This window comes from Monodelphis domestica, chromosome 2, assembly GCF_027887165.1.
Source record: "Monodelphis domestica isolate mMonDom1 chromosome 2, mMonDom1.pri, whole genome shotgun sequence".
Classification (NCBI taxonomy): domain Eukaryota; kingdom Metazoa; phylum Chordata; class Mammalia; order Didelphimorphia; family Didelphidae; genus Monodelphis; species Monodelphis domestica.
In genome coordinates this window covers 470,382,097-470,401,386 of record NC_077228.1, presented here as the reverse complement: position 1 = coordinate 470,401,386, position 19,290 = coordinate 470,382,097, and the positions used below count along the sequence as shown (strand labels likewise).

Genomic DNA, 19,290 nt, shown 5'->3' with positions numbered 1-19,290 from the left:
TTGGCAAAGTCAAGGACCTGGGGAAGTCTCAGTTAAGAGTCTGCTTTTTCACTCACTTCGTGTCAATCAGTTCAAAGAAAGAGATTTAGAACAGCCTCACCAGTAAACAGGGTTTTGGTTTCAGTCAGCAGATTATTCACCAGCCTCCACTTCAAAGAATGAAGAACTGCCAGTAGAACCCCTAGTAGAACTCTCACAGCAGGTCCCACTCCAAGTGAAAGTTCGAAGTCAAACTGCATTCAGGCAGTTGTCACTCCATTTTTAAGACACTTTCTTTTGGGTCACTTCCCCCAATTTTTGTCTATCAATCACAGTTGACACTTTTGCTTTTAGGACTGCCCAGGAGCAGTCAGTTGATTTTGATTCATCACCCATTATTTCACAGGTGGGTCACAGACCTCCCACTTAATGTGTGAAATGGAGTGTTTATACCTTTGGTGATTAAATCTAAAAAATGGGCAGATCTTCCTACTCAACTTTTAAGTAGGGTGTTTACACTTTTGGTGATTACAATCTAAAAATAAGCAGGGTTTACAATTTAATCTTAACAATTAGGGGAGAGTTAATTAATTTCATTGTTATAATCAGGAGAGAGTTAAATTTAATCTTCACACTTAAAACAAAGGAACTGTCATGCAAGATTCTGTGGGAGTTTCTAAAGATTTATTTATCATGGAATTATAGCTTTACATAATTAATTGGATAATTGTATTCATTTGAACAAAAATTAAAGTGTGTAAGGGTTCTAAAGACAGTTATTTTTTAATGGCTTAGTTCTAATTTTTTAATTCACTAGGCTAATTTATTGATTTTATTTCCATTTTCAATTTTTCTAGGGTCCTGTTGGCTTCCCTGGAGATCCTGGTCCTCCTGGTGAACCAGGCCCTGCTGTAAGTATTCTAGAAAGAAAAGTACTTCTTTGTAGAATGTGTCCCTATTGCTGCTATTTTTTCCATAAGTAAAATAGACTTATATTAGGGACACAATATGTATCCATAACTTTTGATCCTTTGGACTTAGGTAAAAGACATTTTATTATAGTTGAGAAATAGATAGATAGATGAACAAATAGATAGTTTGATCATTTATTAATCATTTACTATGTTCCAGATATGATGCTAAAGACTGACCTATTCAAGAAAACAAGGTAGTCTCTCAAGGAGCTTCCATTCTAATTTAAGAATATAAAATACAAAGGAAAACTGGAATGTTTGTTTGAGGTAATATGATATGCACTGCCATGACATAGGGAGGTGATAGACAAGTAGCCTAGAGGCTTGATTCCAGATAAAATAAGGCAAAACCTTGCCTTTTAGAACCAGGACATCTGGGGCTTAAATTCAGGTTACAGATAGGGGGAAGGTAGAGGTCAGGAGAAAATTAGAGAAGCATGGCATGAGAGTTGGTTTTGCTGACAGCATACATGCAAAGGCAAATGCTAGAAACACTAAAATCTTTCTAACTCTTTCATCTTCTTCCAGAGGGTTCTCTCTCCAATCCCCACCCTGCTCCTCGATTTCATTTCCCCTTTCTTTTGAATGTACAGAATCATAATTTATCCATTGTAGCCCCAGTTAAACTAAATTCCAATAATTTCACTAAAGATTGAAGAGTTACCACTACTTCTTCTGGACTAGGGGCAGTACCATGCCTGTGGTTGCTTAACCCATCATGATATTAATAAATTTCAGCATCATGTTAGGTGGATTGGCTTATTTTATTTTCATTTCTGGTAAAAAGTGGCGACCAAAAATAAACTCTAAAAATAATTTAGTTTTCTTCCTTTTTGTTCTTTATAGGGTCAAGATGGTGTTGGTGGTGATAAGGGTGAAGATGGAGATGCTGGTCAACCTGTAAGTAAGCCATATATTTTCTTTGTAACAACTTAAGGTATTTTTGGAAATAAATGGAAATAAATGGTAAGCTTAGGAAGATAATGGGGTGATGTTATATTTTGTGAGAGAAGCCCTATTGTTTGTTTAGTCTCAACTACTTTTTACAAATATATATCTATATAAGACCTCCTCTATTTCTAAATGACACCCATGTCTGATGACTTTAAGTATTTAAAGCAAGTTTGTCATGTGGAAAGATGGATTAGACTTGATTTTCCTTGTATATGGTATAGTGAGAAATGAATGGAAGATTTTTTTTAAGTTATAACAAGTAGAACTGTCCAAGAGTGGAATGGCCATATTAGAATGTATTAGGTTCCCCATTTCTGCCTTTTTCAAACAGCTCCTGCCAAACCATTTGAGAACAGCGTAAAGGGAATTCCCGCAGTTATGTGTTAAACTACATAATATCAACCAGTCAATAAACACATAATGTGTCAGTTACTTTGGAAAGCTCAAGATACAAAGAAAGGAAAAAAGGTAGCCCCCACCCTCAAAGAAATTGTAATCTAATGGAGGAGGAAATATAAAGATAATTATATATTAATAGTCTATATAAAGAGTAAATGTGAAATGATCAATATAAGGAATGTACTAAAATCAAGGGGGAACAAGAAAGGCTTCTTGTTAGAAGGTAAGATTTTACCTAAGACTTCAGGAATACCAAAAAACAAAGATGAAAAGGGAGAATATTTGGTGCATGGAGACCAGCCAGTGAAAATGTCCAGAGTACAGAGAGAATGTTTTGTGTGAGGAACATTAATGAGACCAGTGTCAGTGAATTGCGGATTATGTAGAGGTAGGAATGTAGAATATAAGAAAGCCAGGAATAGAGAGGATGGGAAGCTGTTCTAATGGTCTTTGACTGCCCAACAAGGGATTTTTCTACTTGATCCTGGAATTGACAGAGAGCCACTGGATTTTATTGAGTAGAAGATACTATGGTCAGACATGGTCATGGAATGATGTGGTCCTATTCTTTAGGAAGATCATTTTGACAGCTGAGTGGAGGATGGGCTGGAATGGAGGGGACCTTGTAGTAGAGAGTCCAAACAATAGGTTATTTAAATTATCTAGACAGTGATGAGAACCTGTGCTAGGAAGGTGACAGTATCAGAAGAGAGAGGAAGAGATATAAGAAAAATGACAAGGTAGAATGAGTATTGACTCTGGCATCAGAGTGGCTAGGTTGAAATCCTTCCTCTGACATCTATTAGCTATATGGATCTGACTTCAGGCAAGTTTATGAACATTTGTGGTTCTCAGTTTCCTCTTCTGTAAAAAGTTGTGGTTGGACTTAATGACCTCTAACAGCCCTTTCAGCCCTGAAATGCTGAATAGATGTCTTGCAGTATCAACTAAGACTTCACAATTTTGTCATTCTCTTTGTAAATAGACTATTTGTTGTGATTTAAGGGGTACTAGGAAAGCTCTCTTGTCCCACCTCCATATATCTCCCTGATACATAACCAATTTTTTCACTTCACTTTGTAGTGCTGGTTAAAATACCACAAAATTAGAGATTCAGGTAGATTACTGGCAGCATCTTTAAGATTAAAATTGTGATGTTTAAACTATGATGGTTAAATCATAATTTTAAGTGGTATATTTTCCTATTGATATCTAATAAAACTCATTGAGGAAAATGAAATTTTGATGTGGGTGGCATTTTATTATTTTATCAATAAAGAAATTCTTCAGTATAACTACTAGTCATGCTCAGATCTATAGGAAATTAATCCTTTGGCAGAATAAGAAAAGGGTCAGAAGTCTGAGAAAGGGAAAGAGTAGTGCTTTCTAGTTCTAATATATTTAGGTGCAATAAAGATAGATAACTTTAAAACTGAGAAATTAGTATAGAGTTCTTTAATATGAATCCTTCACATTTTACAGGGTCCTCCAGGTCCGTCTGGTGAAGCTGGCCCCCCTGGACCTCCTGGGAAGAGAGTAAGTTTATTTATTGCTCATTTGAAAAATTTGAAAATGTTTTCTAGTATATTCACACTTTTATGTTTGTGAGGACAATTTGAAGGAATAATAAATAGAAAAACAAACAATGGGAAAATAATATAAGTTGTTTAAATGCTTACTAATGAGAAATTTAATTAAAATTCTGTTTTCAACATTATCATAAAAAATCTTCTCCACAATTATCATTAATTTTGCATTCATGTTCTTCATGTTTTCCAAAGCATTATTTGTTGGGGTTTTTTAAGTTTAATTTGGGCCCAATCATCATCTATGTACAAAGACTAGTTATAATACATAGATGACAGAAAGATATCAATTACATCCTGGGATCAACATTTGATTTGGCTTTGGGAGGAAGGTAGGAAAAGAATTAGGTTCCTCTTGTCCAAAATTCAGTTTCCTTTGGGCAGTTATAGGGAATCTGATACAGGAGCAATTTCATAAATGAGTACAGGTCAAATACAACTACTTCCACTTACTGTTAAACTATTTTAAACATCTTCCTTGGCATTAATAACCATTTATGCCATCAATGAAGAGTGAGGAATTTCTGATCATAATTAGCATGAGTATAAACCCAATCCCTATCCTTGAAATGAGTTAACCAAAAAAAGAGATAATAATTAAGACAAAAATATTTTTATTAAACTGTAGAGATTGTTTTTATTTTTTGCTATTGTCCTAAATATTGAACAGAATATGTGACTTTGTGACAAAAAGGCCAGTTTTGACCACTTAAAGTTGTTTTTTTATCAGAATTACTTAGAGTGAATAGCTTTCCTTAGTGTTCATGTTACATTCAGTTTTTATAAAGTTTATTGTTGTTTTTGTGATTTAACTTAAATCTATAAATTCAGGGAAAAAGTGGCCTTCAAAATTTTACTTGATAACTTGTCAAGATTTTATTCCTTTTAATTAGTAGTAATCTTTACATTTGTAAAAATTTAACCACCAAAAAGCCTAAAATTCATCATTATTTTCCAATAAATATAAATACATATTTTCTGTACTCTACCATATGTCTTTGTATAATTTTAAGTAAAAAAGAACTTGATTTTTTTTTTCAGTTTAAATTTTAAAACTAGGAAATACACACATGCAAATTATTATTTATCATTCTAAAATTTAAGGCCATAGCTACAGTCAAATAATCCTAAGGAGAATTTCATGGGGTCAGAGTTCCATGAGAACATATACATCTTGACCAAACTACAATATGAGAAGACCAAAGAGTTTCCTTTATTGTGATTCAAATCACTTCCCTCTATCAGTCACTGAGTCTTATTTTCAGAATAAATATATTCATTATCGTGGACATCTGAACCCTCCAATAGCATATAGTTGTTAGAGTGATGAACCTGGAGTCAGAAAGACTGGAGTCTGAATCCCACCTCAATCACTAGCTGAGTGATCCTAACCAAGACAATTGACTTCCCTCAGCACTCAAGGTTTGTTTGTTTTTTTTCATCTCCACAATGGTGATAATAATATCATCTATCCCACTAGGTATTTGTATCAAATGATGTTTTATATGCATAGCATTTTGCAAACCATAAAGTATTATATATATTTTAGCCATTATTATTATCACTCTCTATTCCCATTTGATCTTCTACATCTCTTGCTCTATTTTCTAATGTTGTCAAGAGCAAAAGAAAAAAGCTGTTAAAACACTGAGTCATTTTTTAAAAAAATGGTCCATTTACATGAGTGATTTCAGAAAATAGCATAATTGGTGCTATTATTGTTATCCAATGGCAGTAGTTCTATTTCAAGGGAAAGTCTTGTTGGACTTCCTTATATTGGAACAAAGGGTCAAAATTTTGAGCTCTTTTCTCAACAATTCATTTTACTATTATCCCCATTTTTTCTCTACAGTAGATATGAATCTCATCACCATGAAAAAGAATGACAGCCTCTTATTTTCCTCCCATTCCACAAATGTTATCATTGCCTTTCAGAGATCAGCCTTCCATTAAATGGTTTGCTATTTTGTTTTTCTTAGGTAAACTTAATCAATATTTATATGCTTATATGTGTTTATACATATACATATGTGCATATGTATGTATTCAAATGAAGTCTTTGTCTAGAACTTCTGTGGGATTAATTGCAAAGAGTGATACCAACAGTTTTGCATTCTCATGCAGAATCATTTAAATCATTCAAGTAGGCTGATATCTTTTCTAAACATACAGAACACTTAAGAACAGCAACCCATAATCACCTTTGGTATCATTATGTCATTTGTCTGAAAGTGTAGAAGCATTTTTATTCATATGCAGCTATTTCTCAAACTCCCTCTAAAAAACAACAAAAATGTAAACCACTTTCCCTTGTTGTGTTTTCAAAATACAAAAGCTAATTTTTACTGATAAGTAATCTTTTGTATTATATAAATGTGAAGTCATCCTACATTCCTACATTTATGAAATGGTCTTGGCTATTACTTTAATGGAAGTGATAAAGAAATAAAATATCATCTGTGCCTTCCTGGATTTTTATAGTCTAGGAAAGAAAATTTTATATGCACATACACTCTGTCTCTCTCTATCTCTGTCTGCCTCTCTAATACACACACGTATATACACACACACACATAAACAATGCAAAACAACTGAAAAAAGCATATGAGATCTGCAAACAGGGTGGTAAGCAAAATTTAAATAGAGTAGGAGGACATTACTAAAAGTATGAAGTTATTAACTGGAAAAAAACAAACAAACAGATCTATTAAATAGTCAGAAAAAGCCACTCTTTAATTAAGAAAAAGAGTTTAGCTCTAAAATTTAGGACTCCTTGCAGAGCTATTCACTATCAACCCACACAGAATCTCCAGACTCCTGGGAGTGTCACTGCCCTAGATGACAACTCCAAAGAGCCATTAAAGTTGGGAAGCTTAAATTCCTTTCTAGGGGAACTTGGGGACTGAGAATGAGAGGGATATTTGATTGGCCTTACAATGATAACAAAGGAAAATGAGGAGTCCCTGACAGGAATAACAGTGAAGGGCTAATGCTTAACAATGGACACCACGGGAAAGATCCAGCCAAGGAGTGGGCCAACAGGGCAAAGGACTTTGTCCTAAGGGGAGAAACCATTGGAACAAAAGAGATTCCTAACACCTGATGGGATTAGTCATCCCCACCTAAACTACTTTAAGGTCTATTGTTAGTCTGAGACTCCCAAAGTTGGACTTTCACCTCAGGGAGAAACTCATGTGAACTGTCAAAGCTGAGATTTTCACTTTTGAGCTAACTAAACTGGGGTCCTCCAGTCTCACTATGCTACAGTTTGGGGGGGCTTCTAGATTCCATGTTGAAAAAATAGAATAGAAATTAAGCAGTTTTGTTTTTTTTTGCAAGGACCTACTCAAAGATTACTACTATGAAGTGCTTTCTAATTGTTTCATTCAATTCATTTCACAAAGTTCCCTCCTTTGAAATTCATATTTACTATGGCATCAATATTTGGCACTTGTGCACCTCCTTTAGTCTTAGCTGTCTCTTTATGTTTGTGTCTTGTCTTTTCAACTAGATAATAAATTCTGTTAGGTCAGGGGACTTCTTCTAGGTATCTACCATGGTGACAAGCACTTTGCTCTTTGCATAGTAAGTGCTCAATACAACTTGATTATCTGATTGATTGGAAAAGGTGAGAAGTGGAAAATAATACTGTCTATTTGTCCATCTCTGAAGCCAAGTCCACAAATGCATTGATTAGTTATATGATTGATTGCGAATACTTAGTTACATAATTGTTTGGAGAATTAAATATTCTCACTGGATGTCATCTCTCAGTGGCACTAATAAATCACATAACATCATTGGCCTTGTGGTTTCTATAGGATACTATGAGCTGAATATACATTCATTACTTAGTGTCAGTGAATTATTGGGAAAAGAAAGACAAAAATCAAGAGCAAACTTCATCTTTCTGCAGATGACCAAATATGTTCATTAAGTTTAATTGTTCTCTATACACAAGGCCCTGTAAAATCACAGTCATCACATTTGTGTGCATTTAACCCACACAAACTCAAATTCATGATAAAATGCATTGTAAAAGTCATTACTGTTGTGGGACATGAATGTACAAAATCAACTTTGTCTACTCAAGTGTTACCCAAAACATGGACAGAATGAGAATTGTACAAAATCAGACACATAAATCCTATTTGGCGTGTACATCGCCATCTTAAATTATGAAGTACCATGCACTGTAAGTGTGGCATAAGTCATATACATAATTTATTTTCAATAAATGAAGCAGGCTATAAAATAAAATTATATCTTGGGTTGCAGAAACATGATTTGTTTAAAAAATTACTTCAAAAGTCTGGAGAAATTATTTGTGAAAAGATTGAATGTTTAATGGAGTTCAAAGACAATTCACACTGATGTTTTAAGTTCAACTCTGCACAGCACATAGTGAAGGAAATACTTGGCAGCTAAATGCTCTGTATCTTTTAGATTTCTATAGACAAATAGAGATTTTTCAGGCATCTTTAATGATTTGTATTTTTTTGTCTCTAATGTCTAGTCAGCTCTTACCTTAAATTAACTGTATAATAACAAATTTATAGCTTAAATACTCTTAACAGTATATTATTATTACTCCTTAAGTACCTTTATATATATAATGTTACACTAGGCACATTAGATTTATTAGACAACAGAAGGCCAGTCTTTAAGATTCTTGCAACTTTAGCAAAATCAACACAAATAGAGATTGAGGCTCAAATTGTCCTAGTCAAAGGGAGTAGAAAGCTGGAGGAAAAGTTAGGTTGTGATTTGGATGTTTTGAAAATTATTTTATTCTCCATTAAATTTTCTATAATTAAAAATTAAACCATTTTGAGATTCTCTTTCTTCTGACTTTAAATAAGTTCAAAGTGGGATGTTTTGGTGAAGAAGGGAGAAAAGGAGGAAGAAAAGAATTAGCAGAAAGAACTAGGATCAAGAAAAAGTAGCTGAATGGATGATTGCTGGTGATAAATGCCTATTATAAACAATGACCAGAATGAACTGAACTATTACTGACATAAATGATACTATTTTAGTTTCCATTCAAACAAAAACAAACATAGCAAGAGATATATTCACACTTTTTTAGAAATCTATGGGTTAGTAATTAGACAATCATAATATAGTGGTAAAGCATCTGGTTAGCCCAGGGGATAGAGACCTGGAACTGGAGTAAGGATATTTAAAACCAGCCTCAGAAACTTACTAGTGATTTTGGGCAAGTCACTTAATCTCAGTCTGCTTCAGTTACCTCATTTGTAATATGGGGATAATAGTGCCTACCTCCCAGGGATGATATAAGATGAGAAAATACTTATAAAATGTGTTATAAAACTTAAAGAGCTATATAAATGCTAGCTATTGGTGGCTAGCTATCACAAACCCTGCTGGGAAATATCTTTGTTCCATAATATCTCCAGTCTCTGGGGAGTATTTAACCATGCTTGCTACACATCAGAGTACGGGTAAATGTGGTAGTGGTAGTATTGGATAGCAAATTCTAATATTCTTGGCCCAGCACCTAATGAAACAATTTCTCTTGAAAGACAAGGTTTTCACTCAACATTTTGACCATTTTTTGCTATAGAAAATTTATGTAATAATTCAAATTAACATCTTATTTTCTAGTTTCAAAAATTTCATGCAATTTAGAAATGAGTACCACATGTATTTAAACTATGATGCTTGGGGCTTTATAAAAAAAAAATTGGTGATTGGGTCAAAATATGCTATATTCCAAGAAATAACAGGATGACATTTTGGTACAAGGAATCATTCTTTGAATCCAGAGCTAAATTATGTTGCTAGCATCTTATGGTGTCCATTTGCTAATGGTATGTTCCTACAGAGCTCCTCTACTAAGTTTTTGGTTTCAAATATCACATATTAGTCAGTCAGTCAACAAGCACAAACTGTTTAAGTCTCTGGCAAATGAACCAGACATCTTTTGACACGTGTTATCAATTGTCACTTTTTATAGACATAGTGCTGAAAAGGAGAATTAGATTTTATTGTCTTCCTTCCCGATGAGAACCTATATAATGTTCTCATGGCACATAAATGTAAAATTTTAAAAGACAATAACAAATGGTATTAGTGAAATAAGTTGCAGCAGACAGGAAAATGTATTCAGAGGCATATATAAGCGTATAGTTATGTATATGCACATGTAGCTGTAGCATACATATATGTTCTGTGCATATATATCCAAAAATAAGTATACTAAACACATATATTTTACTATGTGAGTTCTAGGAGAAACATTAACTTAAAATGCATTTCATGTCTAAAACCACATTGATATTAAATATGATAGTAATGAGAGCAAAAATATAGATCATTTATTTTATCAACTAGTAAAATATTTCATAGAACATTAAATATAAACAACAATAGTATGATTGAAAATTTGGTCCCAAAGAATTGCTTTGAACATTCTCTCTCTCTCTCTGTCTCTCTGTCTCTCTGTCTGTCTGTCTGTCTCTCTCTCTCTCTCTCTCTCTCTCTCTCTCTCTCTCTCTCGTTCCCTCTGTCTGTCTCTCTATATACATACATGCATTATATATATATAAAGAATGAGATTGTTAACAACAATAACATGAAAGCCAATGTGGCATGGAGGTAAAAGGTTAACTTCAGAATCAGGAAAACCTATTTTTAAATTCTGCTTCTGGTACATGCTAGCTGTATGATGAGGAGAAATCATTTTCCTTCTCACTCCTGGTGCCCCAGGCAACTTACTATAGTTCTAACTCAAAATAGTCACAGATCAGCAGAGATAGATGGTTTTATTTCAGCTGGTGTTCCTTATACACATGAAATTTAAAAGGTGAAGTTATTATTGTTTTTATAACAATAATTATTATTTTGATCATCATGGGAGTTTATATATAACTTTTTATTTGCAAAGCATTTTACACAAATTTTCTAATATCTACTATGCTTTGGAAATAAGTTTGCGGTAAACTTATAACCACAACATTTTTTGTACTTTGAAAATAAGTATATTATCCATATAACATTTTCTTATTATTATAATGCAAACTCAATGCTGACTAAAAGCTACTTTTTATGCATTTTATCCTTTATAAATTGCTCATTTTAACACAATATAGATTGAATGTAGTAATCCTTCAGTATACTGTAAGTCTTTATTTTTCAGAACTCTTTAATTATCCTATGCAGAATAGAAAGTAATTTGGGGGCAAGATCTTAAAATAATTTTAGAATCTATTATGAAGTGATAGGAGGGATGGACAGGGACAATGTTTAGAGCTAGTTCATTTCTAGCTGACATTTTAATAATTGTATGACTATTGAAGCATTTTAAGTTAAACAATTTAAACTCAGGTAGCTATTTGATTTAGTGGATATGCTCATGAAGTCAGAGACTTGATTTCAAATCCTGGCTATGTGACCCTCAGCAAATCACTTAACCTTTTACCCTCAATTGCTTCATCTATAAAATGGAGATAATAATAGGACTTACCTCAAAATTTTGTCATGAGTCTAATAAATATTTAAATGTTAGTTTATGATGGTGATAGAAGTAAGAGTAGTAGCAGTACTAGTAATAGTAGTAGTATTATTGGTGGTGGTGATTGGGCTTATGAGGTTAGCATTATATAAGAAGATGGAGAAGAACAAAAACAGAGTAGCAGGAATAATAACAGTAGCAGGATAGCAAAAGCAGTGATAATAGCAGTAGTAGAAATTGTCTTTGCCTGATTAGCTTAATGTCTACTAGTCAGATGGAAATGGGGAAATCATGTTATGTGAAGATACAGTAATCAATAAGATTTAAGGAATCACAGGGAGACTTCTAACAATTGTCGGTATTGTTACACTTTAATGAGATCTAAAGTATTTTGAGTCCATTTAATTGTTTACAAAGACTGATTTGTTGCTGTTATGGCAAACAGAAATCCTTAATAGGTCAATTTAGAAATGTTTATCCTCTGTTGCAAAATAGCAGCTTAAATATATTTCATTAAGTGCTCTCTAATCCATTTCAGTCACTTGCAAACAAAATTAGTAGAGATTTCAATGCTATGAATTATGAAGATATCTCATTATTATCAGGCATCTGAGAATGGTTATGACTTTGCTTTATGAATATTGCTAATCAAAACCAAGTGTGGATGTTCTTATTATGGAATAGTTACAGATATATCAACCTTTAAATAGTCCTTAGTGAGCAATTATTTGCATTGTTTACTCTTAAAATATGACAATATCATTAAAAATAAGCTTAAAGCTATTTAATAAAATGTATTAAATTAGTCCTTGCAGTAGGTTTGGGGGAACTGACATTCTTAATTGGCTTTGTCTAGTTTATGTAATATTCTATTTGTTCCACTAGTTTAAAACATATTTATTATGGCATTAAAACAACCAATAAAATTGTAACTAGGTCTTTTTTTTAACATTCACAATTAATATTTTTGTTCTTTTTCAAGTGTCAAGTAGCTTAATAATACAGTCCAAAGCAGTACCTTAACTCAAGGAAACAAGATAGCTAAATGGAAAAGCTAAGTGTAAACATAATCTCATTCTTCATTACTTTTGATTTTATTAACCTGTGACATAGATCTGTACACAATGAAGTCATATAATTTTGAAAAATAATTCTTCTATAGCTTTAAGAACACAGGATCCTATCTGGCCTCAGATACTTCCTAGCTGTGTGACCCTAGGGAAGTCACTTAACCCCCATTGCATAGCCCTTACCACTCTTTTTCCTTGGAACCAGTATTCAATATTCATTCCAATGTAAGGGTTAAACACACACACACACACACACACACACACACACACACACACACACACAGAGGATCCTAGATTTAGAGATAGAGAGGAATTCAAAGGTCATTTGACTAAATCTCTTCATTTTACAAATGAGGGAACTGTGGCTTAGACTGAATGGATTTGCCCTGGTCATGTTTTGTAAAAAAGGAGAACCAAGATTTTGAAACCACAAGCTCTGAATAAGATTGTTTCAGAGGGATGCAAAGAGATAATATACCACAGACAACAAAGACTTTGAGAACTAGTTGATCTATAAACTAGAGATCTAGGTCCAAAGACTTCCTCTGACACATTTCTACTCTGTTATCCAAGTTCCTTAACCTTTCATTGTTCTGCTCTCTAAGACTATAAGTTGCAGAAAAGATGCTAACACTGAGAGAAGGATCTTCTTCATCCATAAACTTACTGTACTATATGCAATGAAATGACAGACTCAGTTCCCATCCCAATTTCTTGAAAGGATTCAGTGCTGAATTGGACAGCTCCTGAAAATTCTGTCACAGTTTATGAACTGTTACTTGATATTTAACCCTTTGCTACCACAAAAAGTGAATAATGGGCATTCAAATAATGCTTCAAGCTTTTCAAAACTTCATACATACGTGTGTAACATTGTTATAGTTAATTAAATTTTTCTTTTATGTTTCCACAATAATGTAATTTTTCTGACTATATATTGTTTATACATACACACACATATATAATACACACATATGGGTGTGGTGTATGTATGTATGTATACCATGCTAATCAACCAAGTTGAAAACATACTCCAACTTACTCATGGTCTTCCTATCATGCTGCCAAATTACACTGATAATTCATAATGAACCTTTAATGCATTGAAATTCTATTTTTTGTTAAAACAAATATGATCTAGCTCTATCTTGTACTTGTGATGTTGATTTGATTTAACTCAAAGTATAAAATTTCCTAATCATTCCTATTTCATTGCATTCCCCCCCTTCATTTGTATCATCTATAAATTTGATGAGGCTACCTTCTATACTCACATGAAAATCACTAAAAATACAAAAAAAAACAAAAAAAAAACAAGACAAAATAAAAAAAATGCTTTGCCTAGTTCTTAACATTCTTCTACCTTGGAACTAATACTTAGTGTCAACTCTAAGAAAGAAGATTCTTTTTTAAGTTAAACTGGATAAAGTCGAACATAACTTCCTTGGTTACTATACTGATTATCAAGCTGACACTGAAATATGTTTAACTATTAATAGTCTTCTAGTGAACCTTTTTCCACAAAAATGATATCTGAGACTTAGTCAGAGTCATGATCACTAAAATCTCCGTGACACTGAGCAAACTGCTCGGTCCCTTTTTGCCTCAACGTCCTCATCTGTAAAATAAGAGGGTATATTAGTTTAACACTAATAATATATGCTAGCATTTGAATTGTGCTTTGAAGTCTGAAAGGCTAACTTTACATATGTAATTTTCAAATTAAATTGAGGCTTAAAATAACTTGGGAATTTTATTCTACAGGTATAATTCTTATTTTCAAATTAGAAAATGATGTTTGGATATGTTAAATGATTTACACACATGCACACACACATGCACACACACATATTTCTATGACTTTGCAATACTTTGGATTAAGGTTGTATATCCTGAAAACAATAAAAGAGTGTACAACATATGTTAATAAGTCATGGAATCTGAATATTTGAATTTTCATCCCAGCTTTCTGAAGTATAGAGTTAGTTTCATGTTCTCTTGTTGGAGAAAAAACACTTAAATGCTGAGTAAAATATTTTTTCATGTTTTTTTTTATTTTGAGTTACTCATAATTTGAAAAAATGCAAATATTAAAAGGGTATTAAATCAAGCAACACATTTTGCAAAGAAAAGACATGAAAAGTAGTTGAAGAAGTGGTTATGGTTATTAATTGAATCTGATGATGAATGCCTCTTTAACTTACTATGAATACATGTTAGATTTTAAAATATCAAGGTGTCATTTGCTTCATTTAGAAGTAACAGATGGTTTCATCCATAAAGTGAAGCTTTAAGAAATTTTTTGATTCAATTGCTATGAAATCATTTTAATTAGAAATATAAGTTTAAAATTCTTTTTACTTCTTCTATAGTTGGTCAGAATAAAATTTGATTATTTTTTATGGGTAGAGAAGTCCATAAGTCTACATCCTACCACCAACATTAATAATGACAATTGTCACTATCACTAACATGAATATGCAACTTTAAAATTTTGCAAAGTGTTTTATGGATTTGTACATTGAATCTCTGGAAACAGTGCTGCATTTGTAATTAGAGGGTCAGGAACTGAGTCCTTTTTCTGCTTATTACTGCTTATGTTAAATCACTTTGTCCAAATTCATTAAGCCTCTCTTTGCCTCAGTATCCTATCTGTGTATTAAGAGGGTAGAACCCTTTCCATGTAAAAAATAATGTCACCTTATATTCTCATTTTTGTCCCTCTACCCTATGAGACAGGTACACTGGGTAATATATCTCTAGCTTACAAAGGAAAAAAAAAACAGGAGAGATGAAACAACTTTCCTAGGATCTTTGTAAAAATTAAAATGAGTCTCAATAAATAAAATATTATATTTTAAGGGATTTACTAATGATCATTAGAAATCAAGGAATAAAGAGGATACAAAATAAAAACCTCATGCCCATGACTGATCAGCCACTTCAAATGCCCGCCTTACCACCACCAAGCTCAGGACAGGAAATAAAGAGGCAGGGCCCTCCACTTCCCCACCTAATATCCCCTGTCTCAGGAAGTAAATAATGACAGGAAGTCAGTGGGTTCCCAGGAAATGTAGTTATATTTTTAGGGTAACAGATTTTAAATTATACATTCCCTCCTGAGATCTGTGGAACACTAGTCTCTCCAATGGATCTTGTTAACATAACCAATGTTGAAATTACAATAATTTGAGGATAAGAGGAAAAGAGAACAAAACTACTGATTTCTAGGTGCATTGACAAAAAGCCAGTTGGGGGCAATCCTCTTCCACAGAAGAGTATACATACAAAACAAATACATTCAACCCCACACAGTTCAAATCACCACATCCCAAAGTTCACTCTGAATCTTCTGGTGCAGTATGTGGTCTGTGAAGGCATCTTAATGTTGCCTTCTCTAAACAGTTCACTTTCTGGATTCAGAAAGGTAGCGTGTTTCTTATCCTAAAATTACTCTCAAAAAATAATTTAAACTTTGCATTTTAGAATAATAATACACGCACCTCTGAAGAGGATGCTGAAAAACATAAGGATCACTTAGGAATGCATGGCTGAGTTATAAGATATGTGAATCAATTGACAAGAGAAATCAAAAACATCAAAAAATCCAAATAAAAAAGAAAAAATAATTTCTTGATGAAATATAGATAATCAAAGTCTTATATGTAAAAAAAAATTAAGTAAAGGAAAATAAACTGATAACAGGTCCTTGAATCAGGGTCCAATTAAAGTAAATTTCTATTCCCCAAGTCTGTAGGATAAAATGCAGTAATATTTTACTTACCCATTTGCAGCCAAGACTATAGGATTGCCATACTATAAGAGAGAAAAGGGACTAGATTATAGAATCAAATGGGAGACAGGATAGAGCCAGAATAATTGATGTCATGTATTTTATATAGTGTGTGTGGTACAAGGAAGACCTGTATTTAACACATGTTAAATAATTGCAACCTGGAGTCTCACACATGATTAAGTCCTTGCACTCTTTGAGCAGAACATCATCAATTCACTTAGGATTGGTTTGGTCTCTTTGACCTTGTGCTCTATTAGCACTATGGAAGTAGCTTTGTCATTCTTTGGCACTGTGCAACAGCTCTTTTTGTATTCCCTTTTCCTGGAATCAGAGAGAATCAATAAGCAAAGTTCCATAATTTTTTTTAACAATCAATGACATTATTTTTATAGTCTAAAGCTTTTTGGGTATGCATTGACATCAGGGCAAATGTATTTTAAACTTATATTACTGCAAAATCAAAAAAGTTAAAGAAAATCTCAGTACTGGTGACATGTGCTTCAAATACAAAAAGGAGAGAAAAAATAAAACTGAAATAGTATATTGCACATGCAAGAAAAAACAATAATAAAAGTTTTAAAAATCAAGAATATATAGCTTATAATCATTGACTCACTGTGTCAGTTAAGAAAAGGTAGAATACAAAGGTTTCTCACCCCCTAAATGAGATTCATTTCCTTTTCAAACTTGTCCACGATCCATTGTTTACAAAATAACACTTTTTATAAAGAACAATAGTACAACATGTAATGCACATTCAATAAGTATCACAATCCCCCAAATTATAAGAGCCCATTTAATGACAATAGCAAATAAACCCACTATCATTAGGATTCACATGAATCTGCTGTATGGTATTTTAAAAACCTATGAATTGGTAGATATTTGTCACTGTTTTTTACAAACATAGCAAATCTTTTAACCTTTGCAGGGATATTCTTTTAAAAAATTTTATTACTGCCATCATTACAAAAATGTGGCAGAGTAGTCTAGAAAAAAAAAAAAACAAAAACTATGTACTGTTGATGTTGGGTCTAAAAATGTCACCAAGAATCTAGATCATTCTGGTGGAAAGGTAGAGTTAACCAAAGAGTTACAAATGAGAGATGCTCCTTCTTGGGAGCCATCCAGGGGCATGCCCTGGGATCAGCTTCCCAGCTCCTTAGGTATGAGACTCTTATGTCCCATCCATTCACATTTTTGCAAATGTGGGAGGTGGGGGTTATAATAGTGCTTCACTTCGGTTGGTAAAATGGACCATTTATCTCTTGAATATAACTATATAACTTATATAACTTATATATATCTTAAATATAACAGAATATAACTAATAGTTAAAACACAGTAGATTAAACTGAATCAGTGTAATAGTATAGTACTGAATACATTAATATATGAACTTAAAACAACAAAATTAATTCTTAAAGCAGACAACCAACAAAATACAGAGACTTTCATAAAACAATGGAATCTGAAAAGGTTTAAAATTTTCACCTCCAGTCTCTTTAAAGTTCCTTTCACTCTCCATTCAGATTCTTTTTGTCAGAACTGTGATATTTCCCATAGTGAGGGAGAACATGGGGTTGAGGAATCTCAGATTGGATGAATCTTAAAGACCGGGCAGACCCAAATGGCAAAGAGTTGTAGGGAGATGAATTTCTCCCCTGAATCTCAGGCAAGATAAGTAAAAGGATCAGTGCACTCATGAGTGGTAAAAGCTGTTTGAAATAGGCAAGATAATAGAGTATACCATGGTTGTAATTTACTTCCTGTTTGGAAGAAATTCCTTCTTTCCTTCCCCCCTGAGGTAAAATGCTAGTTTCCCCAGCCATGTGGAGAGGGATTTAGGAGGCTAATCATTGCCTAAGGAAAATACACCCTGGTTTTTAACAGCTAGTTTGTGGTTCTGAAGACACAGTGGCAGCTACCAGCAACCCAACAGGACTGGAACTGGGGCTGGACTGGGACTGGAGATCAGGAGGAGGGTTCAGGAGTAGTAGCAGGCAGTAAAAGAAACAGCAATGCCAGAGGGAGCAATGAAGAACTGAGGAACAGGGGCTCAAGCAGATGGGTGAGAGAAGAAGCTTATCTCTTCTTTGCTGCCTCTGGCTAAAAATAGCACATCCAGTAGAGAGGGCAATGAGGCAAAAAAGGGAAAGAAAAAAAAAGGCATCAGCTCCAAAGAGAGGGTGGGAGGTTGGGTGAGTTGGGTGAAAAGCCTTGGCAGGAGAAATGTAGCTTAAAATTTATCTAGGCTATTAAAAAAAAATTGAGAATTCTCCAAGTGGTTGCCATCAATGTAAAATTTAAAATTAAGTCTCAATAATAAAATATTATATTTTAGGAGATTTGTTAATGATCATTAGAAATCCAGGCATAAAAAGGATACAAAATAAAGACCATTTGCCAATGGTTGATCAGCCAGTTCAAAAGCCCACTTTACCATCACCAAACTTGGAACAGGAAGTAAAGAGACAGGACCCTCCATGTCCCCACCTAATATCCCTGTCTACAGGAAGTACATAGCTACAGGAAGTCAGTGGTCTCCTGGGAAATGTAGTTCTTTTCTTAGGGTAACAGATTTTTAATTATACATCTTACATAGCTAGTAAGTGTCAGAGAAGGGATTTAAATCCAGATTTTTCTGACTCATGAAGAAATGATTGGTTCATTTTTTTTCCCACAGAGGAAACAATATTTCTTTGTGATTTCCAACTTAAGTGATTGTTAAGATGCCACTTTTTTAGTTGCTGTATGTCTGGCCTGAACATGTAAAAAAGGTTCTGGGTTATACCTTGAGAATGTAGCTTTGATGTTGTATACCATGGATTGGAAAACTACAATTTGTAGTCTAAATTATGCTCATCATCTGTTTTTTTTTACAATTGGCAAGCTAATAATGATGCAATTCTTAGCTCATAAGCTATACATTTTGTGAGTCAGGTTTAGCTTATGAGTCTTAGTTTGCCCAAATTTGCTATACAGTACAGGTCATATTTTTTTAATCATTTTGTTTCTATACTCAATATTAGCAACTTCCACACCTTAAGGATCA

General features: G+C 33.3%; 1 protein-coding gene across 2 annotated transcripts in view; it reads left to right on the top strand.

Moving 5' to 3' along the window:
• The window catches only part of COL11A1 (collagen type XI alpha 1 chain), a 298,622-nt gene that overhangs the window by 247,955 nt on the left and 31,377 nt on the right, over positions 1-19,290 (top strand). For both annotated transcript variants that reach the window (XM_001372197.4, XM_001372220.4), the window contains exons 52-54: positions 837-890; positions 1,800-1,853; positions 3,789-3,842. In XM_001372197.4, coding sequence (XP_001372234.1) covers positions 837-890; positions 1,800-1,853; positions 3,789-3,842 — 162 coding nt within the window. The remainder of the gene's footprint in view (positions 1-836; positions 891-1,799; positions 1,854-3,788; positions 3,843-19,290) is intronic.